This window comes from Artibeus jamaicensis, unplaced genomic scaffold (assembly GCF_021234435.1).
Source record: "Artibeus jamaicensis isolate MK-2021 breed Jamaican fruit bat unplaced genomic scaffold, CSHL_Jam_final contig_332, whole genome shotgun sequence".
NCBI classification, from domain to species: domain Eukaryota; kingdom Metazoa; phylum Chordata; class Mammalia; order Chiroptera; family Phyllostomidae; genus Artibeus; species Artibeus jamaicensis.
In genome coordinates, this window is record NW_026521788.1 from 14,298,926 (window position 1) to 14,315,151 (window position 16,226).

The window sequence follows — 16,226 nt, forward strand, 5'->3', positions numbered from 1 at the left end:
AAGCAGGGTGGCCACCCACGGCAGGGTTAACCGAAGGCTTGGGTGGAATGGGTGGAGTTCCTGTCTAAGTGAGCACAGGTTAATGCAGGAAATCAGGCAAGAAAAACTGAAGAGCGGTCCTGGCAGTAGCTTTGTATGGGAAAGAAGATGTCAAATAATAAAGTAAGTGGTGGGGGAGCTTTTCTTCCTTGCTCTGAGCCCTGACTCTACCTTTTCTCCTTTGGGGCAGAGAGAATCCTTTGCTGCCTGTTCATCTCATTTTTTTTGCCGTCACCAATCAAAAGCCAGCTCTGGAAAGGCATCCAACTCTTTCACTCTAAGGTATTGTAGCAGAAGGCAGCAACGCTATCTCCCATTCCATGTGTTCTTTTCCCAAGTTCACCTTGACACACCTCCCACTGAGTGGTGGAGTCTGCGTCCTCTCTCCTTGAACTCGGATGGAGCTTTTGACTGCCTCAAATAATAGAGTATGGTAGAAGTGATACCATGTGACTCCCAAGGTTAAATAAAAAATATTCCACATATTTCTACCTTTTTCTCTGGGGACAATCACTTTTGGATCCCAGCTGCTGTTCTAAGAAAGACTAAACAAACTCAGGCAGAGAGGCCCCAGGGGGAAACCCTGTACTGTAGGAGTTCTAGTCAACAGCCCTGCTGAGGTCTCCATCAAGAGCCAGTACAAACCAAACATGTGAGTGTAGATACCACCAGAGGATTCCATCGCCTCACCATTTAGTTGCCCCTGGCCTCCAAGTCTTCGCTGAGGTCACAAATATTGTGACGTAGAAATGATCTAGCTCTGCCGTGTCCTCTCCAAATTTCTTCTGGTGCACTCAATTCAACTCTCAACTCAAATAATACCTCCTTGTAGAGGACTTCCCTGACCACTTTTGTCTAAAATGGTATTTTTAAAAATTGAGATGTAGTTGACATCAAACATTATATTAGTTTCGGCTGTATAATGATTCAATACATGATCACCACAGTAAGTCTAGTTAACATTAGTCTCCATTCATTTTTTTCCTATAGTGAGGACTTTTAAGATTTAGTCTCTTAGCAACTTTCAAATACAAAACGTAGCATTATTAACTAGAATGCTGTACTTTATATACCCAGACTTCTTTTATAATTGGAAATTTGTTCATTTTGACTACCTTTGCCCATTGTTCCCCTAAAATGATATTCTTGATTTTTTTCATTTTAAAAAAAGATTTTATTCATTTTTAGAAAGACCAGGAGGGAGGAAGAAAGAGGGAGATAAACATCCATGTAAGAGAGAAACATTGATCGGTTGCCTCTCCCACATGCCCTGAACCTACCGGGGATGAAACTGCAACTCAGGCATGTGTCCTAACCTTTTGCTTTGTGAGACAATGCCCAACCAACTCAGCCACACTGGTCAGGGTGATATTCTTGATTATTTTACATCTTCTTCCTTTTTTCCTTCATAGCAGCCATATAATAAAAATACACATTTGTTTGTTGGTTTTCATTGCCTGCTTCGCATACTGGCATATAAACTCCATAATGATAGGGACATTGATACTTAGAAAAATGCCTGTGCATATTTGACAGGTATATCTGTGCAGTCACCATCTGGGGAGTGAATAAAACTTGACAATTATGCCATTAGTTCATTCTTCCAGAGTCATGTCAGATTCCATTAAGCAACCCCAGCGGTGGAGCCCAGATTATGCCTCAGAATAACTCACATCACAATCATGCGTTACTGCTCTGAGTTAGCACATGAAACCTGTTTTCCATACCTGGTCCATAACATCAATTTTGGCGTGTTCATTTATTTTCTTTTTGTTATGATTTAGATGTATCCAACTAGACCCTAGGTGCTCTCTGAGATTGTAGACTGGGCCTCATACTATTTTGGCATATAGTAGAAATTCAAAGAGCCTTAGATGAATTGAAATGATTTGTAATAATCTTTAGATTAACCCTTTGGCAAGGTAGAAGAAGGACTAAATCAACATATGATCATAAAGCTTCAAAAGACAAAATATAGCAGATGAGGGAGTTAGTTCTGATGCCAGAAATTTGGGGTTATAAGACATTCAATATAAACCTCCGTGAGATTTAAAAAGTAGGCCTTTTCCACCTTCTCACCACAAACCATCCCAGTCTTTCATTTGCGTCATCTAAATTTGCGTCATATGGCATGATGTTGTTCAAATGGAATTTCTCCAGGGCTCGGCCCAGAAGCATGGCTTAGGCTGTAGGCAAGGGAGTGGGTGGGATGGAAGCATGGCAGCTGTATGCACTCCTCCAGAGCCAAAGATCAAAGTGAACCTGTTACCAAATTTGGCTGGGAATGGGTGGTCTGTTTTAGGAGAAATGAAATCTGGAATTATCTTAAACCTGGAAGGCCCTGACTTCCTGGGTGGATTTGGGGTCAAGACACTCTAAATAGAAACATATCATTTGAGGGCTTGCTCATACCAACTGTTTTTAAAACAGGAGAGATATATCCTAACTGGTTATGAATACAATCATCTCAGCTTTAGGATCTGCATAGTCAAGAAGAATATCCCCACTGAAACAGAGGTGAATGCCATTTTTGGAAAAGAACTAGTTTCAACAAAGATTATCATCACACATAAAACATTATCCACCCCTATTATCAATATATCCCTCAGAAACAATGCAAACTATGAAAAGCAAAAAAAAAAGATACCCCGCTGGGATATAACAGATATTTACTCCCCCATCCTCCCTCAGCAAATTGCAAGAAGATATATGGATCAGCAAAACTATTCTTTTCTCCATAGAATTGTCTGAATAATATGGGAGAAATGATCCAAGGTTGGGGGATGGGTGCTGTCCATGGCTGAGGCTGGCAGGGTTGCTTAGCCTTTGGGCAGTTGGCGGAATGCTCTGTGTATTAATTAAAGCTCAGAGTCAGGTCTGAGTTCCAATGCTTAGGGTCTGAGTGAGAACTGTAGGTCTTGTGGTAGGCTAGAGAAAATTCAGGCAGCAAACACCATGGAAATCAGGCAGTTGATACTGAAATAAAAATTTCAAGATTTGCCTCAAATCTTTGGTATTTGGTCATTTATCAGAGACTGATTGTGTGTGTGTGTGTGTGTGTGTGTGTGTGTGCACACATGCGAATAGATAGTGGGAAACTGATGGAGAATCAGAATCGCCATCTTGGGCCTTTTTCAGAAATTGCTGAAGTCTGCAAAATTTCAGAAATTGCTTGATATATAAATGCCATATGGTAGAAATTTGTGTAGTCTCAAAGTAAATCATTATTAAATTTGTTTGGCACAATCTAGAGAAAATAAAGTGATGCCTTTTCAAGTAAGGTCTTGTGTACATTTTTAGAAGATTGCCTTGGAGATTCTGTAATTCTGAAGTTAATCAAGGGGAATTTATTGTTTTTAATGTTCTTCCAATTGATTTAAGAGGCTTTTTGACAGAGAAGCAAAGGAGGATGCAATGTTTTTCATCCACATTTACGCATCAGCACACAAAACTTCCATCAGTTCACCTCATCAAATCACCCAGGTTGTTTTCCAGATTTCAAAATAGAGATTAGTGGGCCAATCAAGTTGTGCTCCTCCCAGACGCTCTTGGGTCCGTTTTGCTCTTCTGGGTGTCCTTTCTGGCATCTGTGTTATTCTGCCCACCTTGAAGAGCCCACATCTGTGACTCTCCTTAGAGGATTCCCTGCATGCTGTTGGGGCCACTTTCCCAACTCTCCAAAGCCAGAGAGCCTAAAACGCCCACGAGTGTACACTTACTCCCTGCCCCTCCTTTGCCTGCAGCACTGGTGTTTGACCATCGGTGCAGGAATATGAACAGCTCTGAGGTGTAGTTTATATTAGAGCATGTGTGGAGACCAGGCTGAGAGTGGGATCGCTTGAAACTGTACCCCTGCTTTGCTTCTTGTCTTCCTGCTTCTTTCCTCATTTGCCTTGCCTAAGAGCTCTGCCTAAAAAAATCACTTACATGTGAATCTATCTCTGGGTCTGCTTCTGGGGAACCCATGACCTTTCCCTTAAGGTGCTGCTGTGAGAAATAGGTAAATGCATGTAAAGCACTTATCATAGTGTTTGGCCACAATATGTACTAAAGAATATTAAATATTATTACTATTAAAGTTCTCACATCAGTGTTTTGGACTCTGATAGATTGGTACCAGGACTTGGTACATCTACCCATCCTGCTGGGCACAGTGAAGAAACATTGCACTAAGACCGAAAGAGCCCATGAAAGCCTATCTTCACATACCGAGGCCTTGTGCCCAGGCTGTTGGTGTAAATGAAGTAAAATGAGGGCAAGGATAACTGGCAGCACAGAATCTGCTGAGAGAGGGTCCATTTCATTTTTTGTAAACTAGTAAGCCCATTTCTCCAAGAGCTGGAAATTTCAGATGTTTGGCCGTTTACTATGACTACTTATTTTTAAAGAAATCTCTCAAGTATATGGCTGTGGTGGCAATTAGGTCTATGAATCCCAATGGAGTTGGGGCAGGACAGAAATCACAGTGGTCTGAACATCCTCCACCTAATGAGTTAAGTGGTGTTGCTCTGTGCTTTACCACTCAGGGCAGGGAACTAAGAAGGGAAAGTTTTGCATTCATGTTGTTAGGATTCTATGAAATGTTAGAACCATAGAGAATCTCAAAGACTCTGAGAGAGCTTGAACAAGCCACAGATCTTGTACTGACAGCTTACTCTTTCTTTAGACTTCTTTTGTGAAGTAACAGAATAAGAGGGCAGCCGTCAATGGATGTGCATAAGCTCAATAGAAATTTTTTAAGGCAGAAAATGGGAAATCTTAATATTCAAGAGGCTCGTGAGAAGCCATCTTGTTCTCTCACCTTTCACGAGGGTCACATGACACAAAATGCTAAGACCAGATGGGGCTGAGTAATTTATTCCAATATTTCACCATTTTCAGCATCAGGAAAGTCTCTTCAAACTTCTGAGAGAGCAGGGCATTAAGCCCACTGTCTCCTCTTTTTGGCCAGGGGACATCCAGTCTCTGCAGTGGGCCAGGGCCCTTCAGATTCTTGGTGACTTAAATTCTGTAGAATCATGTCAGCTTAGCGCTGGCATCAGGGAAGGACTTTCATCACAGAGTCCAATCACCGGTGGGTTCCCATGCATGTCCATCACCTCAGGATGCTTTGATCTATAGGCCAGGAGCAGGACCTGGAATCTGTTCTTATATCTAGACCCCAGGGCATGTACAAAGTTCACCGTGGTGCCAGGGAGTGGGACTTCACTGGGGGTTTCACCACCAGTGAAATGGGAGAGTAAGATGCAGAAGCAGTCTAAGGAACACTAAGCAGCCACGGGGGAAAAAAAAAAAACAGGATAAGCATATTGAAGATGGCTACGTTTCCAAAATCAGTGTGGAGTATTACAAGCAACATAATGAAATCACGTAACACCATTTGTGTAATGACCACACATGTGAAACAACACAGTATAGAAGGATGCCCACACACTTAAAGACATACACTGGAAATAGTATGTGGGTTGGATATTATGGAAGAAGGAAAACAACAAAAAGAGGAGGTCCTCGTATTGACTGAAGATGACAGTGCTGAGCATGAGGAGCACTGAGGTGTCTAGTTAACTGGACTCCTCACCCAACCTTTGAGAAAAACAAGAAAAAAAATGACTGGGAGTGGAAAAAAAAAGTGCTGCAAATGAATCGGAAGCTTAGCCAAATTTGGCCTCGGGGTGGCCCAGCCCCGTTTCACAGAGACAGTTGAGGCCCCGGGAGGGGGACCATCCTCTAAGAAAGTGTCACACTCTCCTGTATTCTGCCACCACCTACCTGCCTTCTCTCTCAGGGGCGTCCAACCTGCAGCCTACAGGCCACCTGCAGCCCAGGATGGCTGTGAACGTGGTCCAACCCAAAATCATAATTTACTTAAAACATTAGGTTTTATGTGTCACAATGTATTTAATGTGTTTTAATGTGTGGTCCAAGACACCTCTTCTTCCGGGGCAGTGTAGAGACGCCAAAAGGTTGGGCACCCCTGCTCCATTGTATTGTTTTTCTCTTGCTTTCCCGTAGCTCTTCTTTCCTAATTTTTAATCAGTCATGAAGCACTAAGCAGCAGGGCTGGAATTTGGTTTAGGCGAAGGGACGGGGAAGGACCACATTGCTCTATCTTGTGACGTGCGGCATCGCCCTCTCTCTTGGATTTCTTGCCTTGCTAGTCAACACACTTAGCACCTGGGCTCGTTTACTGAATGTTTGCGGCCTGCCAGGCACTATGCTTTACCCAAATCATCTCAGTTATTCTGCACCCACAACTCAGCGGAAATCTTCTTTTATGTTTTAGATAACTAAAGCTTAGAGAGGTGTATCTTTTCACACAAGAGTCAAACTAAACATTCCATGGGTATTATCACCCCACTTGAGACTACTGTGAATCAACAAGCCAAAAGGATATTTCTTTGACAAGATTTGGAGAAAATAAGAAAAATGCCAAAAATCTGGTTGGCATCCAAGCAGAGAGAAATAGATCAAGTCCTTCCCTCATCAAATAACTGCAAAATATAACCCGCTGGAATTCATGTATTCAGACGCAAATGATTTAAATACTCTTTTCATGGGCCACCTTTGGATACTGTCCCCTTCATCTGCATTCTGTTGGAAATCCATGTCACTAAAATGTTCTGTTTCTAGAGAAACGGTGAATTGTTGGCAAGACCCTTCATGTCTTCTAGTGTTGTTTCTACACGTCCACGTCGGTGCCTGTGTGACTATGTGATTGATTGATTGACTTCTCCCCTTCTGTTCCTGGGTGATTTCCGTATTTTGTAGACTATAGTCTGTAAATAAGTAACGGATGAACTGATGAGGTACCTGCCCACGACCGGGTGAAAAAACATGCCTCTGAATGGCTTAAGTACAAATGCTCAATGTAGAGGTAGTATCAGCAGAGGGTGGAATTTTCAAATGCAGCCGGAAGGGCCAGCCTTGGTTCTGAAGCATTGCTCTGATGGGAGGTCACGAGTGCCTTTTCATGTTCTGTGTATGGCCTGCCTCACTGGAAATTCCAGAGGACAAAGTCTTTATCCGAAAATAAATTAAGTCACGAGATACAGAGTGAGCTCCTAATTTTAAAAGGAAGAGAGCACATCTGTGGCTTGGAGTGCTTAATTCTGCTCCCTTGGTTTCTGTCTGTGGTCCTTCCTCTTTCTTTTTATTTTTTTTTAAATTGCTTTTAGCCTTTTTATTTTCATTATGCTGCGTCTTGATTACTTAAACGCATGTACACGCACATACAACAAACATATCCTCCCTGGCTAATTTCTAACTTTATATCTTTTATGCAATGGTCACATTTTTCTAGGAAAAAAAAAAAGCCTGGTCAACTTCAGCATGCAGAAAAGCGTTCATTTCAGAAATGTTGAACTCATAAAATAGTTTCTCAACTTGGAGTTCACTATGTTTTTTTCTCTGATCAGTAGAATGCATTTTACTTAGCTAATGTCACTGTGATGAAAAAATGACTTTTGACAACTGGTATACCATAAAATGGAAGCAAATGTCAAAAAAAATATTTTAGAAACAATTGAATGTCCATAATGAAAATACTTGTTTTCTCTAAACTGGTAGGACTTGTGGTTCCTACAGTGTGAAAATAGGGTTGTTGAAATTCTTGGTGATTTGCCAGACATTGGCCCAGGAGAGACTGAGACTGCACTCTGTAAAGGGGGCCATGATCTGGACCACCCCACTTAAAGGTGTGGGAATGTGTTGGGAATCCCACTGCCTTCTTCCTGCAGTTACTTTTCAGTTGTCAACTCCTTTCCATAAAGTTTCAGAAAGGCTGCCACTCAGAAAAGCCCCCCTATGAGATGCCATCCGAGACTCTTCTCTCTGAGCTTGGGTAAACATTACACCACCTAGAAGTCCGGAAATTGTTTATGTATTTTCCTAAAACCTTTCTCAGACGTGCTTCTGAAAAAATTGATTTCACCACCCAACCAATGCATGCTTTCACTTAATAATTGCTGGCAACCTGCCAAAACCCAGGTTATGATAAGTCCATTAACGTGGAGACATCATTTGTTCTTTTCCAGGGCTGTACCACGTATAGTGACATAACCATATTAGCCAAGAGCAAACCACCAGACCCCTTATTCACATCTAGGTGGGCCGCACCTAAAACAAAGACGACGGTTGTTCCAGCTGCCTTGGTACCGGAGCACACAAACCCCTGCCATCCAGCAGCTGAAATGTTTGATCGTTTTTTAAAAAGCCATTAATATTACACTCAGGATAATGATGGTAGTCCTTAAAAAAGAAAAAAACTGAAGGCATTTTATAGCTAAACAATTTTATTGGCTTTTTGTGAAATAAAAAACACAAAACCACCATGGTTAAAGGCCATAGTCAGTGTCAAACCAAATGAGCCAGCCACTTGGTTAAAGTAGCTGATGACAAACACTAGTGGGTATTATTGCTTACACCCCAGGTTCATTTATACATCCACTACATTTTTGGCAAGATTACAATCAAATGGGAGCTTCGGTGGTGTAAATTCAACTCTGACTACACACTGAAAACCAGCCTCTACCGTTTGATGACAGGATAGATGCCGATTCTTCCTGAGTCTTGACACTTATCCTCTCGTTCCGTCTCCTTCCTCCTTCCATTAATGATTTATACAACTCTATTGACGACAAATTAAAGCAGATGAATTTACGACCAACCGTCCACACTCTACTGCCCCCTCCCCTGTTGTGAATGGGCAATGAATGCATTTCTGAGCCTCTCCAAGCTCTTGCATGTGGTGTGTTTCCACTGTCAGTAATAAAAGCCCATTGCTAATCTGGATAGATTTTCAAATGCATATGACTGGCAACCTAGGGGTTTGGACTCTGTTAACAGTCTCTCTTCCAAGTTCTGAAAGCTAGGAAAAAAACCCCACAGCCTTTAGCCTCAGTAAGTTGACCTCCTGACAAAATAAGCCCAAGCTCCCGCCACGCGGCGTCCCACGGTAGGCCTGGAGCCTTGAAAGGCCCTGTGTGAGTGCTCTAAAGTTTAATTCACGGAGAGGCAATGCTCCCCTGCTCCGAACTTTGTATTTTAACATTGAAAGTCAGAACGACAAAGGGTCAGAATGAACTCACAATAGCACCATTTCTGGGACTCTTGGAATAAGGTTCCTGTCTGCACTGGAGAATGCAGGGACCCCAGACTACCCAGCCTCCAGCTTTGCGCCTTCACAGGCCCTGCTGAATTTCAGCAGGGGTGGGTGGTCTGCCTTAGTCTGTTTCTGCAGCAACGTGGGTTTTCCCTGGGAAGAGTTAAAAATACATCTTACAAATGAAGTTGGCCGCAGGTGAGAGACCTGAGGAAGCTTGTTTCTGGTGGTGACACGTGACAAGCCAGCAGACGCTGGGACAGAGTTCGGGGATCCTTGCCCTTACCCAACTAGATTCAAGTCAGTACAGAATCTGCATGCAGAAGCATGGCAAGATCGAGGAACGCTGAGAGACACAGACCCTAAGACAGCAATCCAAACACCAGTGCTCTCGTGGCAGCGTCTGTATTCAGGTCCACCAGTGAGTTTGCCCTGAATAGTGCTGGGATTTAATAAGCCCTTCTAATGCTTATAAAGATTATCCTCTTGAATCTAGACATGTTAGTTAAACAACAAAAGGTTTGATATCACTATATTTTACATGGCACGTATAACCATACAATTACTAGCACTTAACACAGCAAATATTGTAAATACACATTCTTGGAGTTGACTTGGTAATTATACCAGTGTTATTCAGCAGAACAAAGATGAAACACTCTCTAACTTGCACTTTGGGGAATTTCACTCCAACCCTTTCCTTCACAACAAAAGGATAACCCTCTAATTACGGAGTAGCGCTCTGTGATCTTGTGGGCACAGAGAATCACAGGGCAACTCCGTGGTTAATTTGTGGCCTGTAAAATAAAGTAATACACAGTATTTTCATTTCAACAAAATACAAGAGACCATATAAAAATATTTTTCAATTTGGAATTTGAAACATGAAAGCTTGTTTTTTTTTTTCCTTTGTATAAAAAGAAACAAAACAACGGACTAACGTTCAGTAAGCCTTCTAACAAAAAACTACACATGTAAGATTAAGGAATGCAGTGAGCGTTGTCGACTTCCCTTTCTGTCCAGGCTCATTGACGGTGGGCTTGGGCTCTGCCCCCGACCAAGGTGAATGCACGGAAGTGGAGGATCAATGCCTGAAACCTGAACTACATCTTACCACTAATAATAAGACTAATCTTACAGTAGTGCTTTTAAACGTGGTTTGTTGGATGACTGACTTGTTTTCCTCTTCCTCTTCACGCAACCGCTGGAGATGAATTCCAGAAGCACCACTTCCGTCTCGAGTGACGTTTATTTAGTGCAATATCTTCCTTCTCTCGTTCTCTTTTCACGCGCTGGTAGTGGTCTTCCTCCTTCAGGTACCACACAGGGGGCCAGCGGTGGCGCTCAAAGTATTCCTGGTTGTCTGGGGAAGGAACGCAGCGGATGATCACGCCTGCTGCTCATTCACCGATCGCTTCTATGCCTAAAGTCACGGAGATGGGTGCAGAGAACCCAACCCAGGACCACTTGATTTAGAGTGTGAGCTTGCTCCTAAGCCTGTCTCCCTAGACAAGGCTGAGCCGACAACCTCGGCCTGCTTCCCAGGAGGGACCCGTCAGCCCCACTCCACCCAAACAAGCACAGTCATCTGAAGAGAACTCCCCACCTACATCCCTGTGTCATGTCGCATGGATATGTGGCCACCAGCCAGTTACCGGATTTCCCCATAAGCTAGCTGCCTGTGGGCCATGTTCCTTCTCAAGGGCAAGGAGGGCATCAATTCAGTCGGAGCTGGTAAGAATTGGATGAATGGGGCCCCCAAGTCTCACCTGCAGATTTTGATTTGATTTCCTTACGGAACTTGGAACAAACACTGTTGTAGTTGGTGCAGATGTGGTGTAGACACCAGGCGGCCAACTGGTGGGCATTGTGAAACTGCAGGGAAGGGACCAAAAGAGGGTCAGACTTTTTTTCTAAAGTGGGGCCACAAACAGACAGGAAGCCACCGCAGGGGTCACAAAAATAAGGCCTGGGCACTCCTTCAGTAAACGCCTTGTTCTGACTTGGACTGTGGTTTGCATCCCAACCACGTGTAGTATTTGACACACTACTCCCGTATCCCCTGGGACAGGTGCACCCAAAATGATCACTGCATCAGATCAGGAGTTGAAAGTACATCTTGCCCTCCCGCCCACCTCGCCACCTGGCCCTCTACTGTGATAAGTGACCACGGCCTCTGGAAGGCACCAGCCAACTATAGAAAACAGTTGTGTCATCTCTGTTTTAGGAAGCCCGGGCAACGCAATACTCCGTGTCACATGTCAGAGCTCAGCTTGCTGGGGCCAAAGATCTGAAAGAGGAGACTGTGGAGTGTGTGACTGCCCTACACCCGTCCTTTGGTTACATAAGAAGAGCAGGCGGTGGGAGAACGAGGGGAGGGTCTGAACCCTCCACCCCTCCTTTTTGAGCAGGTGCTCAGGGAGGTGGCGCTGAGGTAGCTGTTACTGAAAAAGACCTGATGCTCAGATATGGACAGTCAACTCCCTGTTCTTTTCTCAAACTTGGCAGGTCTCCTTCCATCCCTCACTGCCTCTGTCTGTACCTTTTCTCAGACATCCATTCTGTTGTTTGTTGCTCTTGTAGTTTCCTGGATTAAAGGGCACTCTGAAACCTACGGCCTGGCTTCTTCTGGGGCCACATGGCCCTGCACAAAGGTCACGAGAAATGCCAAAGTTCTCAGAAACTAACTCAGGAAACTCTCTGAAAATCACAACCCCAAGACCACAGACAATTTTAGTTGGTGCTTTCAACTTTTGCTATTAGATTTCTTCCTGAAAATAGGATTAAGATAGTGGTGCATCAGAGGTGAATTGGACCTGCTCAGGGGAGCCAATTGTGGGGCTTTCTTCCCTACTCTGAGTTCAGTGACTTCGTGTTATAAAAATTGGTCAGATGGGAAATTCACACCATGGAAATCAGAAAATGCAACAGATCAGGGTCCCACCTGTCCACAAGTCGACTGTTTAATACTTATCAGCACTAACGAATGATCTAAGACATAGGGAATTGCAACTTAAACTCATCCTCCCAAGGATTGTTAGAGCTTAGCATTAATCATATTATTTTTTTGCAGGGTGTATGTGTGGGCAGGGTGGGGGAGGGGATAGGGCAGGAACACAATGCAAACAAATAGACACAACTACAAATCATTACCTCAAGAGGACTGGCCCTATGTAATATTCTGCATAAGCCCTGGCTGGTATAGCTTAGTGGATTGGTGTGGGCTGTGAACCAAAGGGTTGCCGGTTCAATTCCCAGTCAGGGCACATAGTCTGGATTGTGGGCCAGATCCCCCCTGGGGGCACGTGAGAGGCAACCACACATTGATATTTCTCTCCCTTTTTCTCTCTCTAAAAGTAAGTAAATAAAACCTTTAAAAATTATTCTGCATCACTGCATTTTCTCTGGGAGGAACACTGATTGGACAGAGCACACATCTCCAACTGCCCTCCTGGCCTGTGTAAGAGACCCCAAATTCTAAGTTTGGACAACCAGTGGGGGCTTGCTGGTCCAACTGCAACTGATGTCTGTTCTCAGTTGTTACCGTAACCTCTATTAGCTTGTTTTCCACCTTGGGTTTTACTGATGGGTGCTCGTGCCTATTTCTCACACTTGCCTATGATTGTCTAGGGTGATGCCTGGTACGAGGGAGAAAATAACAACCACTTCACAGGCTGCACAGGTTGCTATGAAGTCTGAGTCCACCTTTTCCCCTTTTGAATCTGAGCCGTCTCCTATGGCCACAGTTGCAATGGACAGAGCAACATCTGCTGTGGGCCTCCCTCCTCTTCCTGATACCACCTCCTCTCCCTCGGTTGAGAAATATCACTTTAAATGGCCTGACCTACAGAATGGCCATCATAAACAAAGCAACATATAACAAGTGTTAGAGAGGTTGTGGAGAAAAGGGAACTGTAGTTCATTGTTGGTGGGATTGCAGACTGGTACAACCACTATGGAAAACAGCATGGAATTTTATAAAAAAACTAAAAATGAATCTTCCTTTTGACCCAGCAGTTCCACTGCTAGGATTATATCCTTAGAACCCTGAAACAACAATGCAAAAGAACCTATGCACCCCAATGTTCATAGCAGCACAATTTACAATAGCCAAGAGCTGGAAGCAACCTAGGTGCCCATCAGTAAATGAATGGATCCAAAAACTATGGTACATTTACACAATGGAATTCTATGCAGCAGAAAGAAAGAAGGAGCTCCTACCCTTTGCAACAGCATGGATGGAACTGGAAAGCATTACGCTGAGTGAAATAAGCCAGGCGTTGAAAGACAAATACCATATGATCTCACCTTTAACAGGAACCTAATCAACAAAACAAGCCAAATATAACCAAAGACACTGAAATAGAGAACAGGCTGTCAGTGACCAGAGGGGAGAAGGGAGGGAATTTCAGGGGAAAAAGGGGGAGGGTTTGCAGGAACAAGTATAAAGGACACAAGGACAAACACTAAGGGGGGTGGAAATGGGAAGGAGGTGGGGAGGCCTGGTGGGGGGTGGCCTGGGATGGGAGTAAAAGGCAGAAAACTGTACTTGAACAATTCAAATTTTTTAAAAAATGGCCTGACCTAAGACTTAGTAAATCAGTGCCCTAAATGACAGGGGAACCAGAGAAAGCCAAACTCAACAGGCTGAAGGAAAGACTGACAAATTTATTCTCGATTCCTTCAGAGTGGAAAATCATTGTCAGGAAGCCTGTGCCGGGGCCTGGAAAATCCCACCCACGTGCCCAGCATAACCAGAGGGCTTCCATCTTCAATGCCCTTTCTTGAACATTCTCTCCCACCTGATTCTCAAAACAATCTGTAAGGTTAACAGGGTGTGAGTTACTGTCCTCACTTCCTGTAGATAAACTGAGGCAGAGTTTACCTCTGTCCCTCAAGTTATTCAGTGATAAAGCTGAAGCTGGATCTCGCACCCTCCCAAGAAGAGAACGAGAGTGCACTGGCATTACGGAATCACAGTATCAGTATCAACCGACACTGACTCCACAAAACCCTGGGGAGCTGCAGTGGGACGTGGGGCCTAGAGGGACTTCGTGGAATCCTAGAGACTGATCTTGGCCAACACGTGTCCCAGAATTTTAAAAAGGAGAGACAAAACCTTCCCCTCACAAGCCCCAAGTTGTTCTCCCACATGCGAAGCTGGTGCCTTGGGGGACAATGGGGCTGGTGTGGGGGTGAGGTCCTTGTTGTCTTTTCAAAGGAAGCCCAGCAGGGTGAGTGATACATGAAATGTAAAACTCTCAGATCTTCTCAGTGTACACAGGGGTCTCTGTGACTCAGTGGTGACATCTTTATTTAGACAGATGCAACAGTGGAATGTTTCATCAGCATTAAACGAACTGGTCGCACACACTTAAAAGGTGAAAGGCAAATTGTTACAAACCTGGGCCAACTCCAAATAAGAGAGCACTTCTCCGTCAATGCCCACGCCACTCATAGCAGCCTTGGTCAGCTCCTGAACTGCGTGTTGCTCTGGGGGAGACAAGCAACAGGAGAAAGTTAAACCTTCCTCTGCAAGCCAGACATCTTGCCTGAAGGGTCGGGTCTGGGGCCCGCTAAGAGGGGAGGAGGCAGGGAACATTGTCCTGGAAGCCATCCTAACTGAATCTGAATGGCCATTCAGATGTGTGGCCTTTCAGTACATGGAGTTCTGGTCACCAGCCATTGTACCGATGACTCTGGGGACACTTGTTAGTGTGTCTGAAATAGGCAGAGTCCTCCAGGCCTTCACTGTCCAGTATGGTAACCACAGGCCATGAAAATGTTTAATTTAAATTAATTTAAACTTAAATAAAATAAAAAATTTCCAGTCCTTAACCACAGCGAGCCACTTCTAAGTGCTCACTAGCTGCATGTGGATTGGACAAGGCAGGTGCAGAACATCCTGTCACTGCAGAAAGTTCTATGGGACAGTGCTGCCCTGGAAAGCTCCTTCCTGTAGACCCTCTAGTATCTTCCTGTCGGACAGTGGCCCCACTCACCTCACTCTAGTTCCCAACACTCTGATGGTGGAGAGACTGAGAAACAGGAATGGCTCCACATGGGCAGTTAAAAATGTGAATGCGTATGTCTGTCTCAACAGCTGCAGATGGGCAACATACTGTTCAGCCTCTTAGATTCTAACGAGTGGGGGGACCGTCAGCCAGAAGTGACAAAAACCCAGTTGGAAGGGCCATTTCAGCCTGGGAGCCGTGTCCAAGGCCCCTAAGCCGCATTTGAATTGCGGTCCTGAGTCTTGCCTTTGTGGGGCTGCCACCTGTCTCTGGGAGTGACAGGAGTGGGCGGGCCAGATCCTGCATCTCTAGCTCCTTGATGCTGCTTTATTTTTTTCCCATTTATATCACTGCATCTGCTTTTCCAATGCAGTATCCTGCCAAATCATGCTTGCTTTCTGCTCGGGCTCTACACGCTTGTTAGTCAACATGCCTCTATCTGGTCAATAAGGCATCTGGATTTCAGCAGTTTCTTTGGCACAGAGTTTCACAGAGAGTTCGACAAAGAGGTGTTTGGAACTAAATTTCCCAGAGAAGGCATCGGGTTTTTTAATTTAGGTAACTACAATGTTTCTTGATATTCATTCAACTTTGGCTTACAAAGCATTTCACCCCTGAAAATGACTTTTGAACACCATTCTAAGCACTTTATACTTATACTAAACAGTATACACCAAACAGTATAAGTCATTAAGAGAATCATCTTAGAAAGCCATATGTTACATAATTGTAACTGTAATGAAAGTAGACATAAGGAGAAGTCTACAGTTCACAGGAGAGGGTTTCTTTGGGCCAGTCTCTTTCATGGAGAAAGCAGTCCCGCCATAGTGATATTTAAGCAAAAACGGCACTACTCAGAGATTGATCACAAACCTTGTTCAAGAGATGTGGCTCCAAATTGCTTTTGACTCTTAAAAAATCAAATTTATCCTTAAAGGACAAATACTTGTAAAAACTGTCAACAGTCAAATGGTTTGGACCATATACTTCTGAAAAAGGAAACTGCCCATTGTAGCTTCCTAGGGCTACTATTTAGGAAGCAGTGTGTACTCACATAGATCATGACCTCAGGT

At 44.0% G+C, this 16,226-nt stretch overlaps 1 protein-coding gene across 11 annotated transcripts in view; it reads right to left on the bottom strand.

Annotated features, from left to right (window-relative positions):
- Positions 1 to 8,318: 8,318 nt before the first annotated feature.
- Positions 8,319 to 16,226, bottom strand: part of RHOBTB1 (Rho related BTB domain containing 1) — a 114,905-nt gene continuing 106,997 nt past the window's right edge. For all 11 annotated transcript variants that reach the window (XM_053663879.1, XM_053663878.1, XM_053663882.1 and 8 more), the window contains 3 exons: positions 14,544 to 14,632; positions 10,909 to 11,014; positions 8,319 to 10,502 (listed from right to left, as the gene is read on the bottom strand). In XM_053663879.1, coding sequence (XP_053519854.1) covers positions 10,333 to 10,502; positions 10,909 to 11,014; positions 14,544 to 14,632 — 365 coding nt within the window. In that variant the 3' untranslated portion in view covers positions 8,319 to 10,332. The remainder of the gene's footprint in view (positions 10,503 to 10,908; positions 11,015 to 14,543; positions 14,633 to 16,226) is intronic.